The 27982-nt window shown below is 46.7% G+C and overlaps 1 protein-coding gene across 2 annotated transcripts; it reads right to left on the minus strand.

Annotated features, from left to right (window-relative positions):
* Positions 1 to 3189: 3189 nt before the first annotated feature.
* Positions 3190 to 27583, minus strand: LOC115177625 (ADP-ribosylation factor-binding protein GGA3). 2 transcript variants are annotated; one of them, XM_029738555.1, is made up of 17 exons: positions 27418 to 27583; positions 26169 to 26253; positions 23431 to 23506; positions 21376 to 21474; positions 19657 to 19780; positions 18958 to 19058; positions 18794 to 18874; positions 18560 to 18697; positions 17962 to 18043; positions 8009 to 8128; positions 7424 to 7690; positions 7196 to 7257; positions 6871 to 7022; positions 6583 to 6740; positions 6032 to 6201; positions 5551 to 5661; positions 3190 to 3827 (listed from the first exon to the last, which is right to left on the minus strand). In XM_029738555.1, the coding sequence occupies exons 1-17, from the start codon at positions 27461 to 27463 to the stop codon at positions 3711 to 3713; spliced, it is 1989 nt and encodes a 662-aa protein (XP_029594415.1). In that variant the 5' UTR covers positions 27464 to 27583; the 3' UTR covers positions 3190 to 3710. The 2 variants fall into 2 exon arrangements, with proteins under 2 accessions (XP_029594415.1, XP_029594416.1); XM_029738556.1 differs by having other exon boundaries at positions 6871 to 6992; positions 27418 to 27582.
* Positions 27584 to 27982: the final 399 nt, after the last annotated feature.

Raw genomic sequence — 27982 nt, forward strand, 5'->3', positions numbered from 1 at the left:
GTCCATCCTTTACCCTGAGGTCACAGCCCATCCTTTACCCTGAAGTCACAGCCCATCCTTTACCCTGAGGTCACAGCCCATCCTTTACCCTGAGGTCACAGCCCATCCTTTACCCTGAGGTCATTGTCCATCCTTTACCCTGAGGTCATAGCCCATCTTTTACCCTGAGGTCACAGCCCATCCTTTACCCTGAGGTCACAGCCCATCCTTTACCCTGAGATCACAGCCCATCCTTTACCCTGAGGTCATAGCCCATCCTTTACCCTGAGGTCACAGCCCATCCTTTACCCTGAGGTCATAGCCCATCCTTTACCCTGAGGTCACAGCCCATCCTTTACCCTGAGGTCACAGCCCATCCTTTACCCTGAGGTCATAGCCCATCCTTTACCCTGAGGTCACAGCCCATCCTTTACCCTGAGGTCATTGTCCATTCTTTACCCTGAGGTTATAGCCCATCCTTTACCCTGAGGTCATTGTCCATCCTTTACCCTGAGGTCATAGCCCATCCTTTACCCTGAAGTCATAGCCCATCCTTTACCCTGAGGTCATAGCCCATCCTTTACCCTGAAGTCATAGCCCATCCTTTACCCTGAGGTCACGGTCCATCCTTTACCCTGAGGTCACTGTCCATCCTTTACCCTGAGGTCACAGCCCATCCTTTACCCTGAGGTCACAGCCCATTCTTTACCCTGAGATCACAGCCCATCCTTTACCCTGAGGTCACGGTCCATCCTTTACCCTGAGGTCACAGCCCATCCTTTACCCTGAGGTCACAGCCCATCCTTTACCCTGAGGTCACAGCCCATCCTTTACCCTGAGGTCATAGCCCATCCTTTACCCTGAGGTCATTGTCCATCCTTTACCCTGAGGTCATAGCCCATCCTTTACCCTGAGGTCATAGCCCATCCTTTACCCTGAAGTCATAGCCCATCCTTTACCCTGAGGTCATTGTCCATCCTTTACCCTGAGGTCATTGTCCATCCTTTACCCTGAGGTCACAGCCCATCCTTTACCCTGAGGTCATAGCCCATCCTTTACCCTGAGGTCATTGTCCATCCTTTACCCTGAGGTCATTGTCCATCCTTTACCCTGAGGTCATTGTCCATCCTTTACCCTGAGGTCATTGTCCATCCTTTACCCTGAGGTCATAGCCCATCCTTTACCCTGAGGTCATAGCCCATCCTTTACCCTGAGGTCATTGTCCATCCTTTACCCCGAGGTCATTGTCCATCCTTTACCCTGAGGTCACAGCCCATCTTTTACCCTGAGGTCATAGCCCATCCTTTACCCTGAGGTCATAGCCCATCCTTTACCCTGAGGTCATAGCCCATCCTTTACCCTGAGGTCATAGCCCATCCTTTACCCTGAGGTCACAGCCCATCCTTTACCCTGAGATCATAGCCCATCCTTTACCCTGAAGTCACAGCCCATCCTTTACCCTGAGGTCATAGCCCATCCTTTACCCTGAAGTCATAGCCCATCCTTTACCCTGAAGTCATAGCCCATCTTTTACCCTGAAGTCATAGCCCATCCTTTACCCTGAGGTCATTGTCCATCCTTTACCCTGAGGTCATTGTCCATCCTTTACACTGGGCTCAAGTTGGCCACTTTCCTCTAAAGCAATGCACTGTGGGACCAGGGTTGGGGTTGGGTTAGAGAGTGATTGCATCCCAAATGGCATCCGATTTCCTATATATGGTCAAAAGTAGTGCACTACAGAGCATAGAGAATAGGGTGTAATTTGGGACGCAGCCAGGGTCTTCCACCACCTCTGTTGTTGTTTTGTAAATCTGTATTTGGCACTTTATCAGACGGACCCACCCTGCTGCATATCTGCATAAAATATTTAACAATAAATATGTCTGCTAAATGAGTCAAATGTAAATGCAGATAAAATAACTGACTGTGATCAGATCTTCCCGGGGTGTGTACCAATATTAAGTGTACACTCATACACTGGTTCACTACTTCCCACCAATCTCAAAGCATTGTATTGGTGGAGGCAAGTCATTTCCTTTCAAATCAGTGAAGGGAAATGAACAAGCGCAACACGTTGGGAGGAAGGAGAGACCATTGGCAAATACAGTCAGGGATGAATTGATTGGATGAAAAAGCTCAGTGGGCAGAGCTTAGTGACAGGCCAGTGTGCAGGGTTTACAGGGAGAGTCAAATAAGAAAAGGCCTTACGGGTGGTAGGATGGAGGGCATTACACACAGGTTGTGACCCACATGGTTGCCAGTTTGAATCCGTTGTGACTTGTTTTCCAACCTGAACAAATCACCTTTCTAATCTACTGACGTTCTAAATGAGTCGACTGGTGCTTTCCCCCCTGCTAGTGCAGTGGACTAGGAACTGGGATAGGGACCAGGTTACAGGTTCTAATCTTGTGGACTAGGAACTGGGATAGGGACCAGGTTACAGGTTCTAATCTTGTGGACTAGGCACTGGGATAGGGACCAGGTTACAGGTTCTAATCTTGTGGACTAGGAACTGGGATAGGGACCAGGTTACAGGTTCTAATCTTGTGGACTAGGAACTGGGATAGGGACCAGAAGGTTACAGGTTCTAATCTTGTGGACTAGGAACTGGGATAGGGACCAGAAGGTTACAGGTTCTAATCTTGTGGACTAGGAACTGGGATAGGGACCAGAAGGTTACAGGTTCTAATCTTGTGGACTAGGAACTGGGATAGGGACCAGAAGGTTACAGGTTCTAATCTTGTGGACTAGAAACTGGGATAGGGACCAGGTTACAGGTTCTAATCTTGTGGACTAGAAACTGGGATAAGGACCAGAAGGTTACAGGTTCTAATCTTGTGGACTAGGAACTGGGATAGGGACCAGGTTACAGGTTCTAATCTTGTGGACTAGAAACTGGGATAAGGACCAGAAGGTTACAGGTTCTAATCTTGTGGACTAGGAACTGGGATAGGGACCAGGTTACAGGTTCTAATCTTGTGGACTAGGAACTGGGATAGGGACCAGAAGGTTACAGGTTCTAATCTTGTGGACTAGGAACTGGGATAGGGACCAGAAGGTTACAGGTTCTAATCTTGTGGACTAGGCACTGGGATAGGGACCAGAAGGTTACAGGTTCTAATCTTGTGGACTAGGAACTGGGATAGGGACCAGAAGGTTACAGGTTCTAATCTACCTTTTCTCAAAGAATGACCACAAAAGACATCCAGATAAGAACAGCATTCTTTGTTTTATTTATCACAGATTTCAGAGTGTAGTATCTGAGGCATCAATCAATCAATCAGACTTTGAACAAAAACACAACAAGCAGCTCACACAGGAGCCAGGTGAACAACAGGTCAGTAGCAGAGGCACCTGGTTCACCTGGTTTAGTTTGGTATAAAAAGGTGGAGAAACCTAACCCAGGTGGGTCATTTGGCATGGAGTTGGCAAAGCCGGGTCAATCAGACAAACAGAAGAACACACACATGGACACACCCACACATAACACTAGACTGGTCTCCCAGAGCCTACTTCAAATACTAAATAAATATCTGTTTTTAAGAACCTCCAAGGATGGCAGCGGTCAAGGCAGCGATCGCAGAGGGTTCCACATTCTGCCGCAGAACCTTTCTCTATCAGGTACCAGAATATTTCTCTGTCAGGTTCTAGAAAGTCTCTCTCTCTCTCAGTTTGTAGAATGTCTATCTCTCTCGGTCAGGTTCTAGAATTCCATGCAGGGTTCTCTCAGATCAGAGGCCCATCCAGGAGACCCAGTCAGGGAAGTCCTCCACCTCTCCCATCTCACTGAGGCTCTGCTCTCCATCACCGTGGACCAGGGTCAGCTTGTAGCGCAGACGTACCTTACGCTGGAGGGAGATAACACACAAACCATCACCATTCTAATCAAACACACCTAACGCTGGAGGGAGGATAACACACAAACCATCACCATTCTAATCAAACACACCTAACGCTGGAGGGAGGATAACACACAAACCATCACATCAAACACACCTGATGCTGGGAGGGAGATAACACACAAATCATCACCGTTCTAATCAAACACACCTAACGCTGGAGGGAGATAACACACAAACCATCACCATTCTAATCAAACACACCTAACGCTGGAGGGAGATAACACACAAACCATCACCATTCTAATCAAACACACAAACCATCACCATTCTAATCAAACACACCTAACGCTGAAGGGAGGATAACACACAAACCATCACCATTCTAATCAAACACACCTAACGCTGAAGGGAGATAACACACAAACCATCACCATTCTAATCAAACACACCTAACGCTGGAGGGAGGATAACACACAAACCATCACCATTCTAATCAAACACACCTAACGCTGGAGGGAGGATAACACACAAACCATCACATCAAACACACCTGATGCTGGGAGGGAGATAACACACAAATCATCACCGTTCTAATCAAACACACCTAACGCTGGAGGGAGATAACACACAAACCATCACCATTCTAATCAAACACACCTAACGCTGGAGGGAGATAACACACAAACCATCACCATTCTAATCAAACACACAAACCATCACCATTCTAATCAAACACACCTAACGCTGAAGGGAGGATAACACACAAACCATCACCATTCTAATCAAACACACCTAACGCTGAAGGGAGATAACACACAAACCATCACCATTCTAATCAAACACACCTAACGCTGAAGGGAGATAACACACAAACCATCACCATTCTAATCAAACACACAAACCATCACATCAAACACACCTGATGCTGGGAGGGAGAAAACACACAAACCATCACCATTCTAATCAAACACACCTAATGCTGGAGGGAGGATAACACACAAACCATCACCATTCCATCAAACACACCTGATGCTGGGAGGGAGATAACACACAAACCATCACCATTCTAATCAAACACACCTGATGCTGGGAGGGAGATAACACACAAACCATCACCATTCTAATCAAACACACCTGATGCTGGGAGGGAGATAACACACAAACCATCACCATTCTAATCAAACACACCTGATGCTGGAAGGGAGATAACACACAAACCATCACCATTCTAATCAAACACACAAACCATCACCATTCTAATCAAACACACCTAACGCTGAAGGGAGGATAACACACAAACCATCACCATTTTAATCAAACACACCTAACGCTGAAGGGAGATAACACACAAACCATCACAATTCTAATCAAACACACCTAACACTGGAGGGAGGATAACACACAAACCATCACCATTCTAATCAAACACACCTAACGCTGAAGGGAGGATAACACACAAACCATCACCATTCCATCAAAAGGCACATTGTCAACAAGCCACTGCACTTGACATTCAGAGTTAATAAACCCTTGAGATAGCATCCACAGCTTTTACCCTGAATGTGATCGCCACGAACCTCAGGGAGATTGCCTTTAAAAGCCACATTGTTGACAGTGAAGTTCACTTGTTGATGATGCGCCTATGAATGACTGCCGGCCAAGTCACAGGTCTGACGATAACAAAACAATCTCTGTGTTTCCAGTTTGTCAGGTTGAGCAGTAGACTCACCCTGTGTGGGTTGGAGAGGAGCAGTATCTGAGAGAGGGCAGCAGGGGGAAGCAGAGGGTTGTAGGAGGGGAGGTCATTCCCTGAACACGGCTGGAGCTTCACTGTCATGGTCTGGAGGACAGACAGGGAGATCAGTCAGCTAGCCAGTGAGCCAGCCAGTCATTCAGCCAGCCATTCAGTCAGCCAGACAGTCATTCAGTAAGATCAATGAATCAATCAATCAGTCCAGGGTTCTCACACCTTCTTAAACATCAAATTCAAGGACTTTCCAGGCCCAATTCCCTCAAATTCAAGGACCCGTGGGAACCCTGACAGTCAGTCAATCAATCAGTCATTCAGTCAACCAGTCATTGCTGGAAACGAAGTATTCATTAGACAAGGAGAGAGACTGTTTAAAGTTAAAGCCTTCAAGCATTGGAAGGACTTAAAGAATGTAGGAGTTTAAAAATGTCTTGTCCATGTTTGGGCGTTTGTCTGTTACCTTGGGAACAGCAGCCTGAAACAGGATGTCTTTAACAGGAAGTGTGGAGGTGTTCACCGTGGAGACGATAACCACAGCAACGTTAGGGTGTCCCGGGGGCGGGTCTTTGGCAAAATGGAGGGAAACATGGACGCCATTCTGGTCGTACACTGTGATTGGCTCCAATCGACCTATCGGAGACATTCAGGAAATGAACACCTCAGACGTGCCAACATAGAACAGATGACTTGAAATAGAAAATACCAGAGGTATCCATTAACATGAATGACTACAGATAACTGTAGTGACAACACTGTAACTCCTAGTGTGCATCCAAAATGGCTCCTTATATAGGGCACCCATAGGGCTCTGGTCAAAAGAAGTGCACTATAAAGGAATTAGGATGCAATTTGGGACACACACCTATTCTGTGTATTACTGTGTTTAAAAGATCTTAAGAAAAAGACAAAAACTAGGGCTATGTTCCAAATGGTACCCTTTTACCAGTTAGCCCTGGTTAAAAACAGTGCACTCTATAGGGAATAGGGTGCCATTTTAGGACACAACCTTACTTGATTTAATGGATTCCAGCGGGACGTGGATCTCTGCTAAGGATTCTGGGAGATTGAAGCTCTCTGATTTCACTGGAGATCCTGACTCTGTCATTGGCTGACTCTGTGAGTTTGATGGTGATCCTGACATCACAATTGGACGATTCTGAAGGAACGCCCTGATAGGAAGAAGAAAAGATTGAGTCATCAAGGCATCTCTGTCTCAAGGCATCTCTGTCTCAAGGCATCTCTGTCTCAAGGCATCTCTGTCTCTCGCTCTCTTTCTCAATCCATCCATCCATCCCTTACCAGTCAGTCCTATTTGACGAGCCAGTGTCGCAACCCCGGGCCACCAGTGGGTGGTCTCTCCCTCCACACACCCACGTGGTCAGGGAATGGTCTCTCCCTGTGTTCTCCTCTCCTCCTCTCATCTGAAATAATGGGGGGTGGAAAATAGGCATCTGTGTTGAAGAGGAACAAATCAGTGTAAATATGATCTGGTGTTGTTGTGACCCTATGGGCCCTGGTCAAAAGTAGTGCACTATGTAGGGAATAGGGAGCCATTCTGGTCCAAAGTAGTGCACTATGTAGGGAATAGGGAGCCATTTAGGGCGCAACCCGAGGTAACTGGTACCTGGAGTACTTCATGGTAGTACGTGCTGCTCTGGCTTTGAGACGATGCTTGTTTATCCAGCCCTGAATAAAGAACACATGTATCCCTGTTAACATTAGACACAGAACCACATCATGAACATGTCAACACAAACACTATTACAGTCCAGATACAGGAAGTGAATACTGTTTCATAACACATCTGGATCATGAAGACATCACGTTCTAAAGAAACAGAACCTGTACGAACCTGTCACGTCCAGATCGATTAGAGATAGGAGAGTACTGTTGAGCCGTTGACGGGAGAGAGGAGAGGAGGGAGGGGAGGAAGAGGGAGGAGGGGTGCCAAGCCGAGGCTGGGAGGTAGAGGGGGAGGAGGACAGGAAGGAGGAGACGGGGTGGGGAGGTGAGACGGAGGAAGACATGTCTTTAGAAGGTGGTCCATGTGTCTGTGGAGAGTCCAGGGCCGACAGGTCTATTAGATGGTAACTCTTTATCTCTCTGGGGCTGCTGGGACCTGGGGATGGAGACTATATGAAAATACAACTACTGAGATTCACACTGAAACAACACGTCCTCTATGAAGTCACACTACAACACTAGAACAGAACACACACAAGGTACTCTGTCCTAGGGATAGAGACAACACTCCACTGACATGACAACACAGAGACATTCAGACTGAAACACCACTACAACACTTGAACACACACACGGTTCTCTGAAAACCTTGGAGGGGGGAAGAACAAACACAAGACAACACACACTGTTAGTAGACCTTGACAGACAAAACCACAATGTATGAGTGGTGTAGAGAGGAGCTAGACAGATGTACCGTTGTTTATGGAGCCCTCTCCTCCTCCTCCTCTCATCCTGTTGCTCTCTCTCCCCCCCATCATATCTTTATACATGTTGACCACCAGGGTCAGCTCATCATTGGCCTGCAGGATCTGAGCTGGAATCAAAGGAACACAACACGAAACACAAGAATGAACAGAATATGAAAGACAATAAATTGGGCAGCAGGTAACCTAGCTAGCCATTAGAGCATTGGGTCAGTAACCTAGCTAGCAGTTAGAGCATTGGGTCAGTAACCTAGCTAGCAGTTAGAGCATTGGGTCAACAAACAGCAGGTAGCCTAGCTAACAGTTAGGGCATTGTGCCAGCAACCTACCTTGCAGTTAGAGCATTGGGTGAGTAACCAGCAGGTAGCCTAGCTAACAGAGCATTGGCTCAGTAACCTAGCTAGCAGTTAGAGCATTGGGTCAGTAACCTAGCTAGCAGTTAGAGCATTGGGTCAGTAGCCTAGCTAGCAGTTAGAGCATTGGGTCAGTAACCTAGCTAGCAGTTAGAGAATTGGGTCAGCAACCAGCAGGTAGCCTAGCTAACAGTTAGGGCATTGTGCCAGTAACCTACCTAGCAGTTAGAGCATTGGGTGAGTAACCAGCAGGTAGCCTAGCTAACAGGGAGCATTGGGAAGTAACTAGCTGGTAGCCTAGCTAGCAGTTACAGCATTGGGTCAGTAACCAGCAGGTAACCTAGCTAGCAGTTAGAGCATTGGGCCAGTAACCAGCAGGTAGCCTAGCTAGCAGTTAAAGCATTGGGCCAGTAACCTAGCTAGCAGTTAGAGCATTGGGTCAGTAACCAGCAGGTAGCCTAGCAAGCAGTTAGAGCATTGGGCCAGTAACCAGCAGGTAGCCTAGCTAGCAGTTAGATCATTGGGCCAGTAACCTAGCTAGCAGTTAGAGCATTGGGTCAGTAACCAGCAGGTAGCCTAGCAAGCCGTTAGAGCTTGTGACTCCCATGTGGCTCAGTTGGTAGAGCGTGGTGTTAGCAATGCCAGGGTTGTGGGTTCGATTCCCATGGGTGACCAGTACGGAGAAAAAAATGTATGCATTCACTACTGTAAGTCGCTCTGGATAAGAGTGTCTGCTAAATGACTCAAATGTATATTCAACTACAAGGGTGTACTAATGAGCTATGCAAGAAGCATTGGGCCAGTAACCAGCAGGTAGCCTAGCTAGCAGTTAGAGCATTGGGCAAGTAACCAGCAGGTAGCCTAGCTAGCAGTTAGAGCATTGGGCCAGTAACCTAGCTAGCAGTTAGAGCATTGGGTCAGTAACCAGCAGGTAACCTAGCTAACAGTTAGAGCATTGGGTCAGTAACCTAGCTAGCAGTTAGATCATTGGGTCAGTAACCTAGCTAGCAGTTAGAGCATTGGGTTAGTAGCCTAGCTAGCAGTTAGAGCATTGGGTCAGTAACCTAGCTAGCAGTTAGAGCATTGGGTCAGCAACCAGCAGGTAGCCTAGCTAACAGTTAGAGCATTGGGTCAGCAACCTAGCTAGCAGTTAGAGCATTGGGTCAGTAACCTAGCTAGCAGTTAGAGCATTGGGTCAGTAACCAGCAGGTAACCTAGCTAACAGTTAGAGCATTGGGTCAGTAACCAGCAGGTAACCTAGCTAACAGTTAGAGCATTGGAGAAGTAGCCTAGCTAGCAGTTAGAGCATTGGGTTAGTAGCCTAGCTAGCAGTTAGAGCATTGGGTCAGCAACCAGCAGGTAGCCTAGCTAACAGTTAGAGCATTGGGTCAGTAACCTAGCTAGAAGTTAGAGCATTGGGTCAGTAACCAGCAAGTAGCCTAGCTAACAGTTAGAGCATTGGGTCAGTAACCAGCAGGTAGCCTAGCAAGCAGTTAGAGCATTGGGCCAGTAACCAGCAGGTAACCTAGCTAGCAGTTAGAGCATTGGGTCAGTAACCTAGCTAGCAGTTAGAGCACTGGGTCAGTAACCAGCAGGTAGCCTAGCTAGCAGTTAGAGCATTGGGTCAGTAACCAGCAGGTAACCTAGCTAACAGTTAGAGCATTGGGTCAGTAACCAGCAGGTAGTCTAGCTAACAGTAAGAGCATTGGGCAGTAACTAGCTGGTAGGCTACCTAGCAGTTACAGCATTGGGTCAGTAACCAGCAGGTAGCCTAGCTAGCAGTTAGAGCATTGGGTCAGTAACCAGCAGGTAGCCTAGCAAGCAGTTAGAGCATTGGGCCAGTAACCAGCAGGTAGCCTAGCTAGCAGTTAGAGCATTGGGCCAGTAACCTAGCTAGCAGTTAGAGCATTGGGTCAGTAACCAGCAGGTAACCTAGCTAACAGTTAGAGCATTGGGTCAGTAACCAGCAGGTAACCTAGCTAGCAGTTAGAGCATTGGGGAAGTAGCCTAGCTAGCAGTTAGAGCATTGGGTCAGTAACCAGCAGGTAGCCTAGCTAGCAGTTAGAGCATTGGGTCAGTAACCAGCAGGTAACCTAGCTAACAGTTAGAACATTGGGTCAGTAACCAGCAGGTAGTCTAGCTAACAGTAATAGCATTGGGCCAGTAACCAGCAGGTAGCCTAGCTAGCAGTTAGAGCATTGGGTCAGTAACCAGCAGGTAGACTAGCAAGCAGTTAGAGCATTGGGCCAGTAACCAGCAGGTAGCCTAGCTAGCAGTTAGAGCATTGGGCCAGTAACCTAGCTAGCAGTTAGAGCATTGGGTCAGTAACCAGCAGGTAACCTAGCTAGCAGTTAGAGCATTGGGGAAGTAGCCTAACTAGCAGTTAGAGCATTGGGACAGTAACCAGCAGGTAGCCTAGCTAGCAGTTAGAGCATTGGGTCAGTAACCAGCAGGTAGCCTAGCAAGCAGTTAGAGCATTGGGTCAGTAACCAGCAGGTAGCCTAGCTAGCAGTTAGAGCATTGGGTCAGTAACCAGCAGGTAGCCTAGCAAGCAGTTAGAGCATTGGGCCAGTAACCAGCAGGTAGCCTAGCTAGCAGTTAGAGCAATGGGCCAGTAACCTAGCTAGCAGTTAGAGCATTGGGTCAGTAACCAGCAGGTAACCTAGCTAGCAGTTAGAGCATTGGGCCAGTAACCAGCAGGTAGCCTAGCAAGCAGTTAGAGCATTGGGCCAGTAACCATCAAGTAGCCTAGCTAACAGTTGGAGCATTGGGCAGTAACTAGCTGGTAGCCTAGCTAGCAGTTACAGCATTGGGTCAGTAACCAGCAGGTAACCTAGCTAGCAGGTAGAGCATTGGGTCAGTAACCAGCAGGTAACCTAGCTAACAGTTAGAGGATTGGGTCAGTAACCAGCAGGTAACCTAGCTAACAGTTAGAGCATTGGGTCAGTAACCAGCAGGTAGTCTAGCTAACAGTAAGAGCATTGGGCAGTAACTAGCTGGTAGGCTACCTAGCAGTTACAGCATTGGGTCAGTAACCAGCAGGTAGCCTAGCTAGCAGTTAGAGCATTGGGTCAGTAACCTAGCTAGCAGTTAGAGCATTGTGTCAGTAACCAGCAGGTAGCCTAGCTAACAGTTAGAGCATTGGGTCAGTAACCTAGCTAGCAGTTAGAGCATTGTGTCAGTAACCAGCAGGTAGCCTAGCTAACAGTTAGAGCATTGGGTCAGTAACCAGCAGGTAACCTAGCTAGCAGTTAGAGCATTGGGTTAGTAGCCTAGCTGGCAGTTAGACCATTGGGACAGTAACCTAGCAAGCAGTTAGAGCATTGGGTCAGTAACCAGCAGGTAACCTAGCTAACAGTTAGAGCATTGGGTCAGTAACCAGCAGGTAGCCTAGCTAGCAGGTAGAGCATTGGGTCCGTAACCAGCAGGTAACCTAGCTAACAGTTAGAGGATTGGGTCAGTAACCAGCAGGTAACCTAGCTAACAGTTAGAGCATTGGGTCAGTAACCAGCAGGTAGCCTAGCTAGCAGGTAGAGCATTGGGTCAGTAACCAGCAGGTAACCTAGCTAACAGTTAGAGGATTGGGTCAGTAACCAGCAGGTAACCTAGCTAACAGTTAGCGCATTGGGTCAGTAACCAGCAGCTAGCCTAGCTAGCAGGTAGAGCATTGGGTCAGTAACCAGCAGGTAACCTAGCTAACAGTTAGAGGATTGGGTCAGTAACCAGCAGGTAACCTAGCTAACAGTTAGAGCATTGGGTCAGTAACCAGCAGGTAGTCTAGCTAACAGTAAGAGCATTGGGCAGTAACTAGCTGGTAGGCTACCTAGCAGTTACAGCATTGGGCCAGTAACCTAGCTAGCAGTTAGAGCATTGGGCCAGTAACCTAGCTAGCAGTTAGAGCATTGGGTCAGTAACCAGCAGGTAGCCTAGCTAGCAGTTAGAGCATTGGGTCAGTAACCAGCAGGTAACCTAGCTAACAGTTAGAGCATTGGGCCAGTAACCAGCAGGTAGCCTAGCTAGCAGTTAGAGCAATGGGCCAGTAACCTAGCTAGCAGTTAGAGCATTGGGTCAGTAACCATTAGGTAACCTAGCTAGCAGTTAGAGCATTGGGCCAGTAACCAGCAGGTAGCCTTGCAAGCAGTTAGAGCATTGGGCCAGTAACCAGCAGGTAGCCTAGCTAGAAGTTAGAGCATTGGGCCAGTAACCATCAAGTAGCCTAGCTAACAGTTGGAGCATTCGGCAGTAACTAGCTGGTAGCCTAGCTAGCAGTTACAGCATTGGGTCAGTAACCAGCAGGTAACCTAGCTAGCAGTTAGAGCATTGGGCAGTAACTAGCTGGTAGCCTAGCTAGCAGTTACAGCATTGGGTCAGTAACCAGCAGGTAACCTAGCTAGCAGTTAGAACATTGGGTCAGTAACCAGCAGGTAGCCTAGCTAGCAGTTAGAGCATTGGGTCAGTAACAAGCAGGTAACCTAGCTAACAGTTAGAGGATTGGGTCAGTAACCAGCAGGTAACCTAGCTAACAGTTAGAGGATTGGGTCAGTAACCAGCAGGTAACCTAGCTAACAGTTAGAGCATTGGGTCAGTAACCAGCAGCTAGCCTAGCTAGCAGGTAGAGCATTGGGTCAGTAACCAGCAGGTAACCTAGCTAACAGTTAGAGGATTGGGTCAGTAACCAGCAGGTAACCTAGCTAACAGTTAGAGCATTGGGTCAGTAACCAGCAGGTAGTCTAGCTAACAGTAAGAGCATTGGGCAGTAACTAGCTGGTAGGCTACCTAGCAGTTACATCATTGGGTCAGTAACCAGCAGGTAGCCTAGCTAGCAGTTAGAGCATTGGGTCAGTAACCAGCAGGTAGTCTAGCTAACAGTAAGAGCATTGGGCAGTAACTAGCTGGTAGGCTACCTAGCAGTTACAGCATTGGGCCAGTAACCTAGCTAGCAGTTAGAGCATTGGGCCAGTAACCTAGCTAGCAGTTAGAGCATTGGGTCAGTAACCAGCAGGTAGCCTAGCTAGCAGTTAGAGCATTGGGTCAGTAACCAGCAGGTAACCTAGCTAACAGTTAGAGCATTGGGCCAGTAACCAGCAGGTAGCCTAGCTAGCAGTTAGAGCAATGGGCCAGTAACCTAGCTAGCAGTTAGAGCATTGGGTCAGTAACCATTAGGTAACCTAGCTAGCAGTTAGAGCATTGGGCCAGTAACCAGCAGGTAGCCTTGCAAGCAGTTAGAGCATTGGGCCAGTAACCAGCAGGTAGCCTAGCTAGAAGTTAGAGCATTGGGCCAGTAACCATCAAGTAGCCTAGCTAACAGTTGGAGCATTGGGCAGTAACTAGCTGGTAGCCTAGCTAGCAGTTACAGCATTGGGTCAGTAACCAGCAGGTAACCTAGCTAGCAGTTAGAGCATTGGGCAGTAACTAGCTGGTAGCCTAGCTAGCAGTTACAGCATTGGGTCAGTAACCAGCAGGTAACCTAGCTAGCAGTTAGAGCATTGGGTCAGTAACCAGCAGGTAGCCTAGCTAGCAGTTAGAGCATTGGGTCAGTAACCAGCAGCTAGCCTAGCTAGCAGGTAGAGCATTGGGTCAGTAACCAGCAGGTAACCTAGCTAACAGTTAGAGGATTGGGTCAGTAACCAGCAGGTAACCTAGCTAACAGTTAGAGCATTGGGTCAGTAACCAGCAGGTAGTCTAGCTAACAGTAAGAGCATTGGGCAGTAACTAGCTGGTAGGCTACCTAGCAGTTACAGCATTGGGTCAGTAACCAGCAGGTAGCCTAGCTAGCAGTTAGAGCATTGGGTCAGTAACCAGCAGGTAGTCTAGCTAACAGTAAGAGCATTGGGCAGTAACTAGCTGGTAGGCTACCTAGCAGTTACAGCATTGGGCCAGTAACCTAGCTAGCAGTTAGAGCATTGGGCCAGTAACCTAGCTAGCAGTTAGAGCATTGGGTCAGTAACCAGCAGGTAGCCTAGCTAGCAGTTAGAGCATTGGGTCAGTAACCAGCAGGTAACCTAGCTAACAGTTAGAGCATTGGGCCAGTAACCAGCAGGTAGCCTAGCTAGCAGTTAGAGCAATGGGCCAGTAACCTAGCTAGCAGTTAGAGCATTGGGTCAGTAACCAGCAGGTAGCCTTGCAAGCAGTTAGAGCATTGGGCCAGTAACCAGCAGGTAGCCTAGCTAGAAGTTAGAGCATTGGGCCAGTAACCATCAAGTAGCCTAGCTAACAGTTGGAGCATTGGGCAGTAACTAGCTGGTAGCCTAGCTAGCAGTTACAGCATTGGGTCAGTAACCAGCAGGTAACCTAGCTAGCAGTTAGAGCATTGGGCAGTAACTAGCTGGTAGCCTAGCTAGCAGTTACAGCATTGGGTCAGTAACCAGCAGGTAACCTAGCTAGCAGTTAGAGCATTGGGTCAGTAACCAGCAGGTAGCCTAGCTAGCAGTTAGAGCATTGGGTCAGTAACAAGCAGGTAACCTAGCTAACAGTTATAGGATTGGGTCAGTAACCAGCAGGTAACCTAGCTAACAGTTAGAGCATTGGGTCAGTAACCAGCAGGTAGCCTAGCTAGCAGTTAGAGCATTGGGTCAGTAACCAGCAGGTAACCTAGCTAACAGTTAGAGCATTGGGTCAGTAACCAGCAGGTAGTCTAGCTAACAGTAAGAGCATTGGGCAGTAACTAGCTGGTAGGCTACCTAGCAGTTACAGCATTGGGTCAGTAACCAGCAGGTAGCCTAGCAAGCAGTTAGAGCATTGGGTCAGTAACCAGCAGGTAGCCTAGCAAGCAGTTAGAGCATTGGGCCAGTAACCAGCAGGTAGCCTAGCTAGCAGCTAGATCATAGGGCCAGTAACCTAGCTAGCAGTTAGAGCATTGGGTCAGTAACCAGCAGGTAACCTAGCTAACAGTTAGAGCATTGGGTCAGTAACCTAGCTAGCAGTTAGAGCATTGGGTCAGTAACCAGCAGGTAGCCTAGCTAACAGTTAGAGCATTGGGTCAGTAACCAGCAGGTAACCTAGCTAGCAGTTGGAGCATTGGGTTAGTAGCCTAGCTGGCAGTTAGACCATTGGGACAGTAACCTAGCAAGCAGTTAGAGCATTGGGCCAGTAACCAGCAGGTAGCCTAGCTAGCAGTTAGAGCATTGGGTCAGTAACCTAGCTAGCAGTTAGAGCACTGGGACAGTAACCTAGCAAGCAGTTAGAGCATTGGGCCAGTAACCAGCAGGTAGCCTAGCTAGCAGTTAGAGCATTGGGCAAGTAACCTAGCTAGCAGTTAGAGGATTGGGTCAGTAACCAGCAGGTAACCTAGCTAACAGTTAGAGGATTGGGTCAGTAACCAGCAGGTAGTCTAGCTAACAGTAAGAGCATTGGGCAGTAACTAGCTGGTAGGCTACCTAGCAGTTACAGCATTGGGTCAGTAACCAGCAGGTAGCCTAGCTAGCAGTTAGAGCAATGGGCCAGTAACCTAGCTAGCAGTTAGAGCATTGGGTCAGTAACCAGCAGGTAACCTAGCTAGCAGTTATAGCATTGGGCCAGTAACCAGCAGGTAGCCTAGCAAGCAGTTAGAGCATTGGGCCAGTAACCAGCAGGTAGCCTAGCTAGCAGTTAGAGCCTTGGGTCAGTAACTGAAAGGCTGCTGGTTCGAATACCCAAGTCGAAAAAAGGTGACAATTCGATGTGCCCTTGAGCAAGGCACTTAACCACAATTTGCTCCAGGGGTGCAGTACTACTATGGCTGACCCTGTAAAACAACACATTTCACTGCACCTATCCGGCCTATGGGACAACATTTAACTTTTATTATGAAAAATAGTTCATAGTAGAGTAGAATCGAGGGAACAGATTAGACTCATAAATAGTTCATTATGGATTTGGGAAACTGCTTCTGACATAAATGACAAGAACAAAATAGTACATTTAGAGGTACTTGACATGACGTGAACAGAAGGACTTGAGCAGATTAAATCTCCACCCACTACAGCCAGAAGACTGGCCACCCCCCAGAGCCTGGTTCCTCTCTACCTGGTACAGCCAGAAGACTGGCCACCCCCCAGAGCCTGGTTCCTCTCTACCTGGTACAGCCAGAAGACCTGCCACCCCCCAGAGCCTGGTTCCTCTCTACCTGGTACAGCCAGAAGACTGGCCACCCCCCCCAGAGCCTGGTTCCTCTCTACCTGGTACAGCCAGAAGACTGGCCACCCCCCAGAGCCTGGTTCCTCTCTACCTGGTACAGCCAGAATACCTGCCACCCCCCAGAGCCTGGTTCCTCTCTACCTGGTACAGCCAGAAGACCTGCCACCCCCCCAGAGCCTGGTTCCTCTCTACCTGGTACAGCCAGAAGACTGGCCACCCCCCCAGAGCCTGGTTCCTCTCTACCTGGTACAGCCAGAAGACTGGCCACCCCCCCAGAGCCTGGTTCCTCTCTACCTGGTACAGCCAGAAGACCGGCCACCCCCCCAGAGCCTGGTTCCTCTCTACCTGGTACAGCCAGAAGACCGGCCACCCCCCCAGAGCCTGGTTCCTCTCTACCTGGTACAGCCAGAATACTGGCCACCCCCCCAGAGCCTGGTTCCTCTCTACCTGGTACAGCCAGAAGACTGGCCACCCCCCCAGAGCCTGGTTCCTCTCTACCTGGTACAGCCAGAAGACTGGCCACCCCCCCAGAGCCTGGTTCCTCTCTACCTGGTACAGCCAGAAGACTGGCCACCCCCCCAGAGCCTGGTTCCTCTCTACCTGGTACAGCCAGAAGACTGGCCACCCCCCCAGAGCCTGGTTCCTCTCTACCTGGTACAGCCAGAAGACTGGCCACCCCCCCAGAGCCTGGTTCCTCTCTACCTGGTACAGCCAGAAGACTGGCCACCCCCCCAGAGCCTGGTTCCTCTCTACCTGGTACAGCCAGAAGACTGGCCACCCCCCCAGAGCCTGGTTCCTCTCTACCTGGTACAGCCAGAAGACTGGCCACCCCCCCAGAGCCTGGTTCCTCTCTACCTGGTACAGCCAGAAGACCTGCCACCCCCCAGAGCCGGGTTCCTCTCTACCTGGTACAGCCAGAAGACTGGACACCCCCCAGAGCCTGGTTCCTCTCTACCTGGTACAGCCAGAAGAGGACTGGCCACCCCCCAGAGCCTGGTTCATCTCTACCTGGTACAGCCACAAGACTGGCCACCCCCCAAAGCCTGGTTCCTCTCTACCTGGTACAGCCAGAAGACTGGCCACCCCCAAAGCCTGGTTCCTCTCTACCCTGGTACAGCCAGAAGAGGACTGGCCTCCCCCCAGAGCCTGGTTCTTCTCAACCTGGTACAGCCAGAAGACTGGCCTCCCCCCAGAGCCTGGTTCCTCTCTACCTGGTACAGCCAGAAGAGGACTGGCCACCCCCCAGAGCCTGGTTCGTCTCTACCTGGTACAGCCAGAAGAGGACTGGCCACCCCCCAGAGCCTGGTTCCTCTCTAGGTTTCTCCTAGGTTCTTGCCTTTCTAGAGACTAAATGATCAATGTAGATCTGGATCCATAGAGACTAAATGATCAACGTAGATCTGGATACATAGAGACTAAATGATCAATGTAGATCTGGATACATAGAGACTAAATGATCAACGTAGATAAATTACCTAAAGCTTCGTCATCGTCGACGGTGTCACTGGCCAATCGGAAAAGGTTGGGTCTGAGCCTATCACAGCTCTCGTAGAGGGCCTACAAAAAGGACATGATACACAGTCATGTGTTAGTACCGTCTGTGTACAGCACACACACACGGTATCTGTTTAGTGTACACACACACACACACACACCTTCAGGTGGTCAGTGTGGTATGTGGAGGGCCCAGTGAGACAGTGTTGACAGAGAGAAACAGCCCCATACCTTCAGATGGTCAGTGTGGTGTGTGGAGGGCCCAGTGAGACAGTGTTGACAGAGAGAAACAGCCCTATACCTTCAGGTGGTCAGTGTGGTGTGTGGAGGGCCCAGTGAGACAGTGTTGACAGAGAGAAACAGCCCCATACCTTCAGGTGGTCAGTGTGGTGTGTGGAGGGCCCAGTGAGACAGTGTTGACAGAGAGAAACAGCCCCATACCTTCAGGTGGTCAGTGTGGTGTGTGGAGGGCCCAGTGAGACAGTGTTGACAGAGAAAAAGCCCCATACCTTCAGGTGGTCAGTGTGGTGTGTGGAGGGCCCAGTGAGACAGTGTTGACAGAGAGAAACAGCCCCATACCTTCAGGTGGTCAGTGTGGTGTGTGGAGGGCCCAGTGAGACAGTGTTGCCGTAGTAACTCTCTCAGCTGTCTGGTTCTGCTAGCGACCTCCTCCAGGGTAGAGACACGTCTAGATACACGCTCCGCTTTCTGCTGCTCCTACAGACAATAATACAGCAGTCAACCATCACCAACGTGCACGCACGCACGTGCACACACGCACGCACACACACACGCACACACGCACAGTCTCACTTCTTTGATGATGTTCTTGATCAGTCTGTTGGCTGTCTGCAGATCTTCAGGACTACTGCTCTTCAGGAGTGTGGCTAACAACTGTAAACACACACACACATTAAGAGAGATTAGACAAGAAGATCAACTAAAAAAGGCTTTCTCTCACACACACACACACACACCTTGGCCTTGTCCTCCTGGTTGAACACAGAGTCCTCAGATCTCTGTGAGGGAGGAGGCATCACAATGGTGTCTGGGAGTTTAGGGTCCTTCTTCACAAGGCCTGAAGAACAGACACGGAGAGACAATGAGTGGTTGTTTCCCCAAACGCCACCCGGTTCTCTTTACAGAGCCCGACCTTTGACCTGGGCCCACAGGTTGTAACGGTTCTGTATCATAATGGACCTTGTTTTTTAAACATGCGCTGGGCCTCCTGTAACTAAGCTGTAACAGTTCTAAGGTGCTAGAGTTCTAAGGTAGCGATAGACCTCCTGGTTCTAAGGTACTAGAGTTCTAAGGTATAACGGTTATGAGCAGTAACAGACCTTGTTTCCTGAGTGATAGTCCTCCTGGTTCTAAGGTACTAGAGTTCTAAGGTATAACGGTTCTGAGCAGTAACAGACCTTGTTTCCTGAGTGATAGGCCTCTTGGTTCTAAGGTACTAGAGTTCTAAGGTATAACGGTTCTGAGCAGTAACAGACCTTGTTTCCTGAGTGATAGGCCTCTTGGTTCTAAGGTACTAGAGTTCTAAGGTATAACGGTTCTGAGCAGTAACAGACCTTGTTTCCTGAGTGATAGGCCTCCTGGTTCTAAGGTGCTAGAGTTCTAAGGTATAACGGTTCTGAGCAGTGGTTCAAAGGTTCTGAGGTGTTGTAACGGACCTTGTTTCTTCAGCATGCGGTAGGCCTCCTGAATCTTGGGTTCTTCTTTGAGCCACAAAGTCCAGCTGTACAGAACCTCCGTCACCCTCAGCTTCACCTCCGCACCACTCCACTGACCCAGGAACTATTAACAAACACACACACACACAGTTTCAGCTTTACCTCCGCACCACTCCACTGACCCAGGAACTGCAGATCAATCAATCACATGTATTTTCTAAAGCCCTTTTTACTTCAGCAGCAGTCACAAAGAGCTCTACAGTAACCCAGCCTAAACTACAGTAACCCAGCCTAAACTACAGTAACCCAGCCTAAACCACAAAGAGCTCTACAGTAACCCAGCCTAAACTACAGTAACCCAGCCTAAACTACAGTAACACAGCCTAAACTACAGTAACCCAGCCTAAACCACAAAGAGCTCTACAGTAACCCAGCCTAAACCACAAAGAGCAAGCAATGAGGAGGCAGAAGCACAAGAGGGATGGATGGATGGATGGATGATTAATTAATCAACTGTTATTTCAGATAGACAGCCCCCATTAAAAAGCCTTTGATCATTCATCAGTCTCGATCACACCTTAAATGAAGATTAATGTTCTTACATACAATAACTGACTGGATTACACTGGAGACACTGATAACACAACGCCCCTTTAATACAATAACTGACTGGATTGCACTGGAGACACTATTAACACAACGCCCCTTTAATACAATAACTGACTGGATTACACTGGAGACACTAACACAACTCCCCTTTAATACAATAACTGACTGGATTACACTGAAGACACTATAAACAAAACTCCCCTTTAATACAATAACTGACTGGATTACACTGGAGACACTATTAACACAACGCCCCTTTAATACAATAACTGACTGGATTACACTGGAAACACTAACACAACTCCCCTTTAATACAATAACTGACTGGATTACACTGGAGACACTAACAACTCCCCTTTAATACAATAACTGACTGGATTACACTTAAGACACTATTAACACAACGCCCCTTTAATACAATAACTGACTGGATTACACTGGAGACACTATTAACACAACTCCCCTTTAATACAATAACTGACTGGATTACACTGGAGACACTAACACAACTCCCCTTTAATACAATAACTGACTGGATTACACTGGAGACACTGATAACATAACGCCCCTTTAATACAATAACTGACTGGATTACACTGGAGACACTATTAACACAACGCCCCTTTAATACAATAACTGACTGGATTACACTGAAGACACTATTAACACAACACCCCTTTAATACAATAACTGACTGGATTACACTGAAGACACTAACACAACGCCCCTTTAATACAATAACTGACTGGATTACACTGGAGACACTATTAACACAACACCCCTTTAATACAATAACTGACTGGATTACACTGGAGACACTATTAACACAACGCCCCTTTAATACAATAATTGACTGGATTACATTGGAGACACAAATAACATAACTCTCCTTTAATACAATCACTCCTTCCTGATACTGTTGCACAGAAACCTAACAGACTCTAGGTCCCAAATGGCACCCTATTCCCTTTCTAGTACATTACTTTTGACCAGGGCCCCAGTCAAGATAGGCTGCCATTTGGGCCCTGGTAGTGCATTATATAGGGAATAGGCTTCGATTTGGGATGACCACAGAAACTTTCCTTTCAAAACCATTGGGGTTAATCATACCTTTGGAGACAGGACTTTGATGAGTTCATTGAGGAAGCGGAACTTTGCCGCCTCACTGTGGAACCTCTTGCCACAGTTGTTCATGCAGGCTTCTAGAACCTGTGGGAAACGGTGATGTCAGAATTCTATAGGTTCTACAGGAAGTGTATCTACACTGTCTAGGAGCCCAAATGGAAAATCTTTTCCCTCCCAGTGAATGGAACTGAATGAAACTACTGAAACAGATCCCTTTAGGATCTCATCCCAGACACAGCACAGGAAATACAGTTTAGATTCAACAACCTTAGTTAACCATCAACAGGCATCACATGACCCCACACACACAGCCCTAAACATTAACAATGCCTTTGTCCCAAATGTCACCCTTTGCCGGCTCTGGTCAAAAGTAGTGCACTATATAGGGAATAGGGTGCATTTGGTACGTAACAAAGGACGGCCCTGTGTCACCACATGCTAACACATGGAATCGTTTTATGATGGTCATACCAAGGCTCACTTAGCTATCTGATTTGGAATTTTAAGACCCCTTAAGGTATCAAAAAAATAAAAAAATAAAAATAAATATAAATATATAAATATATAACATAAATGTAAACATTGAATTTGGCATTACTGCTGTTAGCCAATAGAAACACATTAAATAATAGATTCATTACATGGAACAACAGATAGTCTCCCCAAAAACTCTAAAGGAAGTTAGTTCTGAAGTGTCTGTCATATCTCAGATATATAAGAAAGATCAGGATATTTTTAATGATTTAACATGTATTTATCCCCTTATTTTAGGCACTAAACTATCTCCATATATCCTTCCATTCATTTGTTAAACTGGTACCGGGGGACCTTCAGACGAGGCTTGTGAGTCTTGTGGGCGTCCTGGAGCAAAACGCAGAACGCCTTCGTGAGAGTCTCATCTTTCAATAGAATGGTCATAATACTGGTGTGCAGGCCAAACCGTTCAGATCTACTGTCCTGTAGGTTTTCAGTCCAACCCTCTTCCTGGAGATCTACCGTCCTGTGGGATTTCAGTCCAACCCTAATTTAACACACCTGATTCTACTAATTAGCTGCTCAACAAGACCTTAACTAGCTGAATCAGATATGTTACATTAGGGTTGGACTGAAAACCTACAGGACAGTAGATCTCCAGGAAGAGGGTTGGACTGAAAACCTACAGGACAGTAGATCTCCAGGAAGAGGGTTGGACTGAAAACCTACAGGACAGTAGATCTCCAGGAAGAGGGTTGGACTGAAAACCTACAGGACAGTAGATCTCCAGGAAGAGGGTTGGACTGAAAACCTACAGGACAGTAGATCTCCAGGAAGAGGGTCTCTCTGCTGAGGAGACTGGATCTTCTGTTATATAGAGGGGTTGACCTGTTCATAAGCTGCCGTTTGGGGGACACAGGCTTCTCAACAGTTTTTACCCCCAAGCCATAAGACTCCTGAACAGGTAATCAAATGGCTACCCGGACTATTTGCATTGTGTGCCCCCCCCAACCCCTCTTTTTACGCTGCTGCTACTCTCTGTTTATCAACCCCTCTTTTACGCTGCTGCTACTCTCTGTTTATCATATGTGCATAGTCACTGTAACTATACATTCATGTACATACTACCTCAAATTGGCCCGAACAACCTGTGCTCCCGCACATTGGCTATCCGGGCTATCTGCATTGTGTCCCACCACGCACCATCCCCTCTTTTTACGCTACTGCTACTCTCTGTTTATCATATATGCATAGTCACTTTAACCATATCTACATGTACATTCTACCTCAATCAGACTGACTAACCGGTGCCTGTATGTAGCCTCGCTACTTTTATAGCCTCGCTACTGTATATAGCCTGTCTTTTTACTGTTGTTTTATTTCTTTACTTACCTATTGTTCAACTAACACCTTTTTTGCACTATTGGTTAGAGCCTGTAAGTAAGCATTTCACTGTAAGGTCTAAAACCTCTTGTTTTCGGCTCACGCGACAAATAAACTTTGATTTTACTATAGTATTGTATAGTTATTACTATAGTATAATAATATGATGGTGTGTTGTCTTACTGTGAGGGCCTGCAGAGCCTCTCTCTGCTGTGGAGACTGGATCTTGTGGGCCAGGAGACGAGTAGCAACCTGAGGACTGGGAATAGGAGAGTAGATTTATAAACTACCAGTGTTTTCAAAACTAATACTATCTAACACTGCATTATATACAACATAAAAGACATCTGGTAAAAACAATCAGAGGGCATTTAGAATCCCTGTGGCCTACTGCTATAAATGGTTCTTTATGTCTCCTGGGAGACGTCTAACACTTTATTTTGAAGATAACATTACAGAAAAGGGAGAAGTGGTTTTCAGTGATGTCCCACACAACACACAAGTGGTTCCTCAGAATGATAGTGGAATCGAGACTACAAACTAATATGAAAACAACTTTGTGGTATTGGAAAAAAACATTTCTTATCTGTGTAAAAAGCCTGGTTTTGAAATATCTTGTCTAGCCTCTGCTGTGTCCAAGGTTGTGTCCCACACGGTACCCTATTCCCTATATAGTGCACTACTTTGGACCAGAGACCTATGGGCCCTAGTGCTTTATACAGGGAAGGGTACTATTTGGGCTCCTTCTTAGTGCACTAGGTCTACTTTTGACCAGAGCCCATAAGTAGTTCACTATATAGAGAATAGGTTTCCCTGGTCATCAGTAGTGTACTATATAGAGAATAGGTTGCCCTGGTCATCAGTAGTTCACTATATAGAGAATAGGTTGCCCTGGTCATCAGTAGTTCACTATATAGAGAATAGGTTGCCCTGGTCATCAGTAGTTCACTATATAGAGAATAGGTTTCCCTGGTCATCAGTAGTGTACTATATAGAGAATAGGTTTCCCTGGTCATCAGTAGTTCACTATATAGAGAATAGGTTTCCCTGGTCATCAGTAGTGTACTATATAGAGAATAGGTTTCCCTGGTCATCAGTAGTTCACTATATAGAGAATAGGTTTCCCTGGTCATCAGTAGTGTACTATATAGAGAATAGGTTGCCCTGGTCATCAGTAATGTACTATATATAGAATAGGTTGCCCTGGTCATCAGTAGTGTACTATATAGAGAATAGGTTGCCCTGGTCATCAGTAGTGTACTATATAGAGAATAGGTTGCCCTGGTCATCAGTAGTGTACTATATAGAGAATAGGTTGCCCTGGTCATCAGTAGTGCCCTATATATAGAGAATAGGTTGCCCTGGTCATCAGTAGTGTACTATATAGAGAATAGGTTGCCCTGGTCATCAGTAGTGTACTATATAGAGAATAGGTTGCCCTGGTCATCAGTAGTGTACTATATAGAGAATAGGTTGCCCTGGTCATCAGTAGTGTACTATATAGAGAATAGGTTGCCCTGGTCATCAGTAGTGTACTATATAGAGAATAGGTTGCCCTGGTCATCAGTAGTTCACTATATAGAGAATAGGTTGCCCTGGTCATCAGTAGTGTACTATATAGAGAATAGGTTTCCCTGGTCATCAGTAGTTCACTATATAGAGAATAGGTTGCCCTGGTCATCAGTAGTGTACTATATAGAGAATAGGTTGCCCTGGTCATCAGTAGTGTACTATATAGAGAATAGGTTGCCCTGGTCATCAGTAGTGTACTATATAGAGAATAGGTTGCCCTGGTCATCAGTAGTGTACTATATAGAGAATAGGTTGCCCTGGTCATCAGTAGTTCACTATATAGAGAATAGGTTGCCCTGGCCATCAGTAGTTCACTATATAGAGAATAGGTTGCCCTGGTCATCAGTAGTGTACTATATAGAGAATAGGTTGCCCTGGTCATCAGTAGTGTACTATATAGAGAATAGGTTGCCCTGGTCATCAGTAGTGTACTATATAGAGAATAGGTTGCCCTGGTTATCAGTTGTTCACTATATAGAGAATAGGTTGCCCTGGTCATCAGTAGTGTACTATATAGAGAATAGGTTGCCCTGGTCATCAGTAGTTCACTATATAGAGAATAGGTTGCCCTGGTCATCAGTAGTTCACTATATATAGAATAGGTTTCCCTGGTCATCAGTAGTGTACTATATAGAGAATAGGTTGCCCTGGTCATCAGTAGTGCCCTATATATAGAGAATAGGTTGCCCTGGTCATCAGTAGTGCACTATATAGAGAATAGGTTGCCCTGGTCATCAGTAGTTCACTATATAGAGAATAGGTTGCCCTGGTCATCAGTAGTGTACTATATAGAGAATAGGTTGCCCTGGTCATCAGTAGTTCACTATATAGAGAATAGGTTGCCCTGGTCATCAGTAGTGCCCTATATATATAGAATAGGTTGCCCTGGTCATCAGTAGTGTACTATATAGAGAATAGGTTGCCCTGGTCATCAGTAGTTCACTATATAGAGAATAGGTTGCCCTGGTCATCAGTAGTGTACTATATAGAGAATAGGTTTCCCTGGTCATCAGTAGTGTACTATATAGAGAATAGGTTGCCCTGGTCATCAGTAGTGTACTATATAGAGAATAGGTTTCCCTGGTCATCAGTAGTGTACTATATAGAGAATAGGTTGCCCTGGTCATCAGTAGTGTACTATATAGAGAATAGGTTGCCCTGGTCATCAGTAGTGTACTATATAGAGAATAGGTTGCCCTGGTCATCAGTAGTGCCCTATATATAGAGAATAGGTTGCCCTGGTCATCAGTAGTTCACTATATAGAGAATAGGTTGCCCTGGTCATAAGCCTCCTGGTTGACCTGTTCATAAGCTGCCGTTTGGGGGACACAGCCATAGTGTCTACTCACCCATCAGCCTCCTGGTTGACCTGTTCATAGAAGCCCTGGATACAGTCCCACCGGTCTTCTGAGTTAGATGGGTCTGTGGCCTTGTCTGAGAGTGTGAGAGTGTGAGAGAGAGAGAGAGAGAGAGAGAGAGAAAGAAAGGAGAGAGATAGAGAGATCAATTAGCCTAGCTTTGCATTAGATGGGTCTGTGACTTTGCCTGGGTTATAAATATAAACAAATATAGAAGAAGACAAACGTTTGCACTTCTGATCAAAAGAAGGTCCCTGCAAGTGTGTATTCTACAATGATGATGTTGTAACATTGAACTAGAACCGGATGCTCACTGTGCCGTGGGTGTAGGCAGTGGTGTACTTTAAAGTACTACTACTTTACTCGTTTTTTGGGGTCTTTACCAGAGAACATCCCTGGTCATCCCTACTGGCTCTGATCTGGTGGACTCACTAAACACATGCTTCTTTGTAAATTATGTCTTGAGTGTTGGAGTGTGTCCCTGGCTATCCGTAAATAAAAAATATATTAAAAAATGGTGCCTTATGGTTTGCTTAATATAAGGAATTTTAAATTATTTACACTTTTACTTTTGATACTTAAGCATATTTTAGCATTTACATTTGATACTTATATTTAAAACCATATACTTTTACTCATGTAGGATTTTACTGGGTGACTTTCACTATAAAAGGTACTACTCAAGTATGAGAAGTTGGGTACTTTTTCCACCACTGGGTGGAGGTTAGTCGAGGGAAGGAGAAGATTTTAAAAAACATCTGGATGAGCGCATGACTGGCTGACAAGATGTAGCCTGTCTCATACTTCCTGTACTTTCAGAGCTATTTTGTTGCGTTTAAAAGAACATATTGGTAATACAATATAAAACTGCCCTTCGCAATCAAACTTAGTAACTGTTTATTCTGTAATTCCCTCCGCGGAATTTGCTACAAAGGAAACATGAAATCGCCACTTCAACGCAGCGCGACAACAACGCAAGCAGAGAGACAGTTTCAACTAGTTAGTAGCTGAAAATATTGCTCGCCATATTTACAAGCACTCATGAAAATGACGTGATATAAAGACTGTTTATTAAACTGGCGAGATCACTGCAAGGTTCGACTTTCAGTGACACACAACTTCAAGATGCACCGTTTCCATTTTGTCAAACGACAAAATGTAATTGCACGACTATAAAGGAAATACATTTAACAAACTCTCTGAAGAAAAAAAAACGAATTCCCCGTGTCATTTAACTTACTCAACCACGACTCTAGGCTCTCTCCGCCACTCTCTCCGGTCGCCATGGCCTTTTGCAGTCGCCTTCCCCCGGTACTCGGTGTCTTCTCAAAACTTCACACCGTCCTGTTAACGGGCGGAAAGAACTGTCAACTCGTCTGAAGAGACCAGCCCACAGCCGCGACATGTGACTCGAGTTGTGCTTAGTCAGAAGTTATGACGTCCCAAATTGTACCCTACTCCTAGTACACTCATTTTAACCAGATCCGTGTGGTTAAAAATAGTGCACTATAAAACGAAAGGGGTGAAATTTGGAATGTAAGTCGCAGACCAATTATATTACAACTTCTCCGCGGGTGAGCCATGTCCCTAGGCTATGCAATCCGTAATAAATATATTATTTATGTCTCTTGATACTAATGCGATATTGCCTAAACACTGCCAGTAACCTTACACAATCATTATACCAAGATAACATCTTGCAGAACAGTCAATCCTAACCACCCACACACACACACAATGCCTGGTTGTGGGGCCGCTCAAGGACAGGTGTACGGGAGGGGCTGGTAGCAGAAACTGTCTTAACT

The sequence above is a fragment of the Salmo trutta genome, chromosome 38, assembly GCF_901001165.1.
Source record: "Salmo trutta chromosome 38, fSalTru1.1, whole genome shotgun sequence".
Lineage (NCBI taxonomy): Eukaryota > Metazoa > Chordata > Actinopteri > Salmoniformes > Salmonidae > Salmo > Salmo trutta.

What these genes read in the sequence shown, in the direction of transcription:
- LOC115177625 (XM_029738555.1), bottom strand. Translation starts at nt 27,463, where the DNA reads ATGGCGACCGGAGAGAGTGGCGGAGAGAGCCTAGAGTCGTGGTTGA. An exon ending in AGGCTCTGCAGGCCCTCACA is followed by an intron (nt 21,475 to 23,430) that starts GTAAGACAACAC and finishes CGTTTCCCACAG; the next exon opens with GTTCTAGAAGCCTGCATGAA. An exon ending in CGACGATGACGAAGCTTTAG is followed by an intron (nt 8,129 to 17,961) that starts GTAATTTATCTA and finishes CTTTGATTCCAG; the next exon opens with CTCAGATCCTGCAGGCCAAT.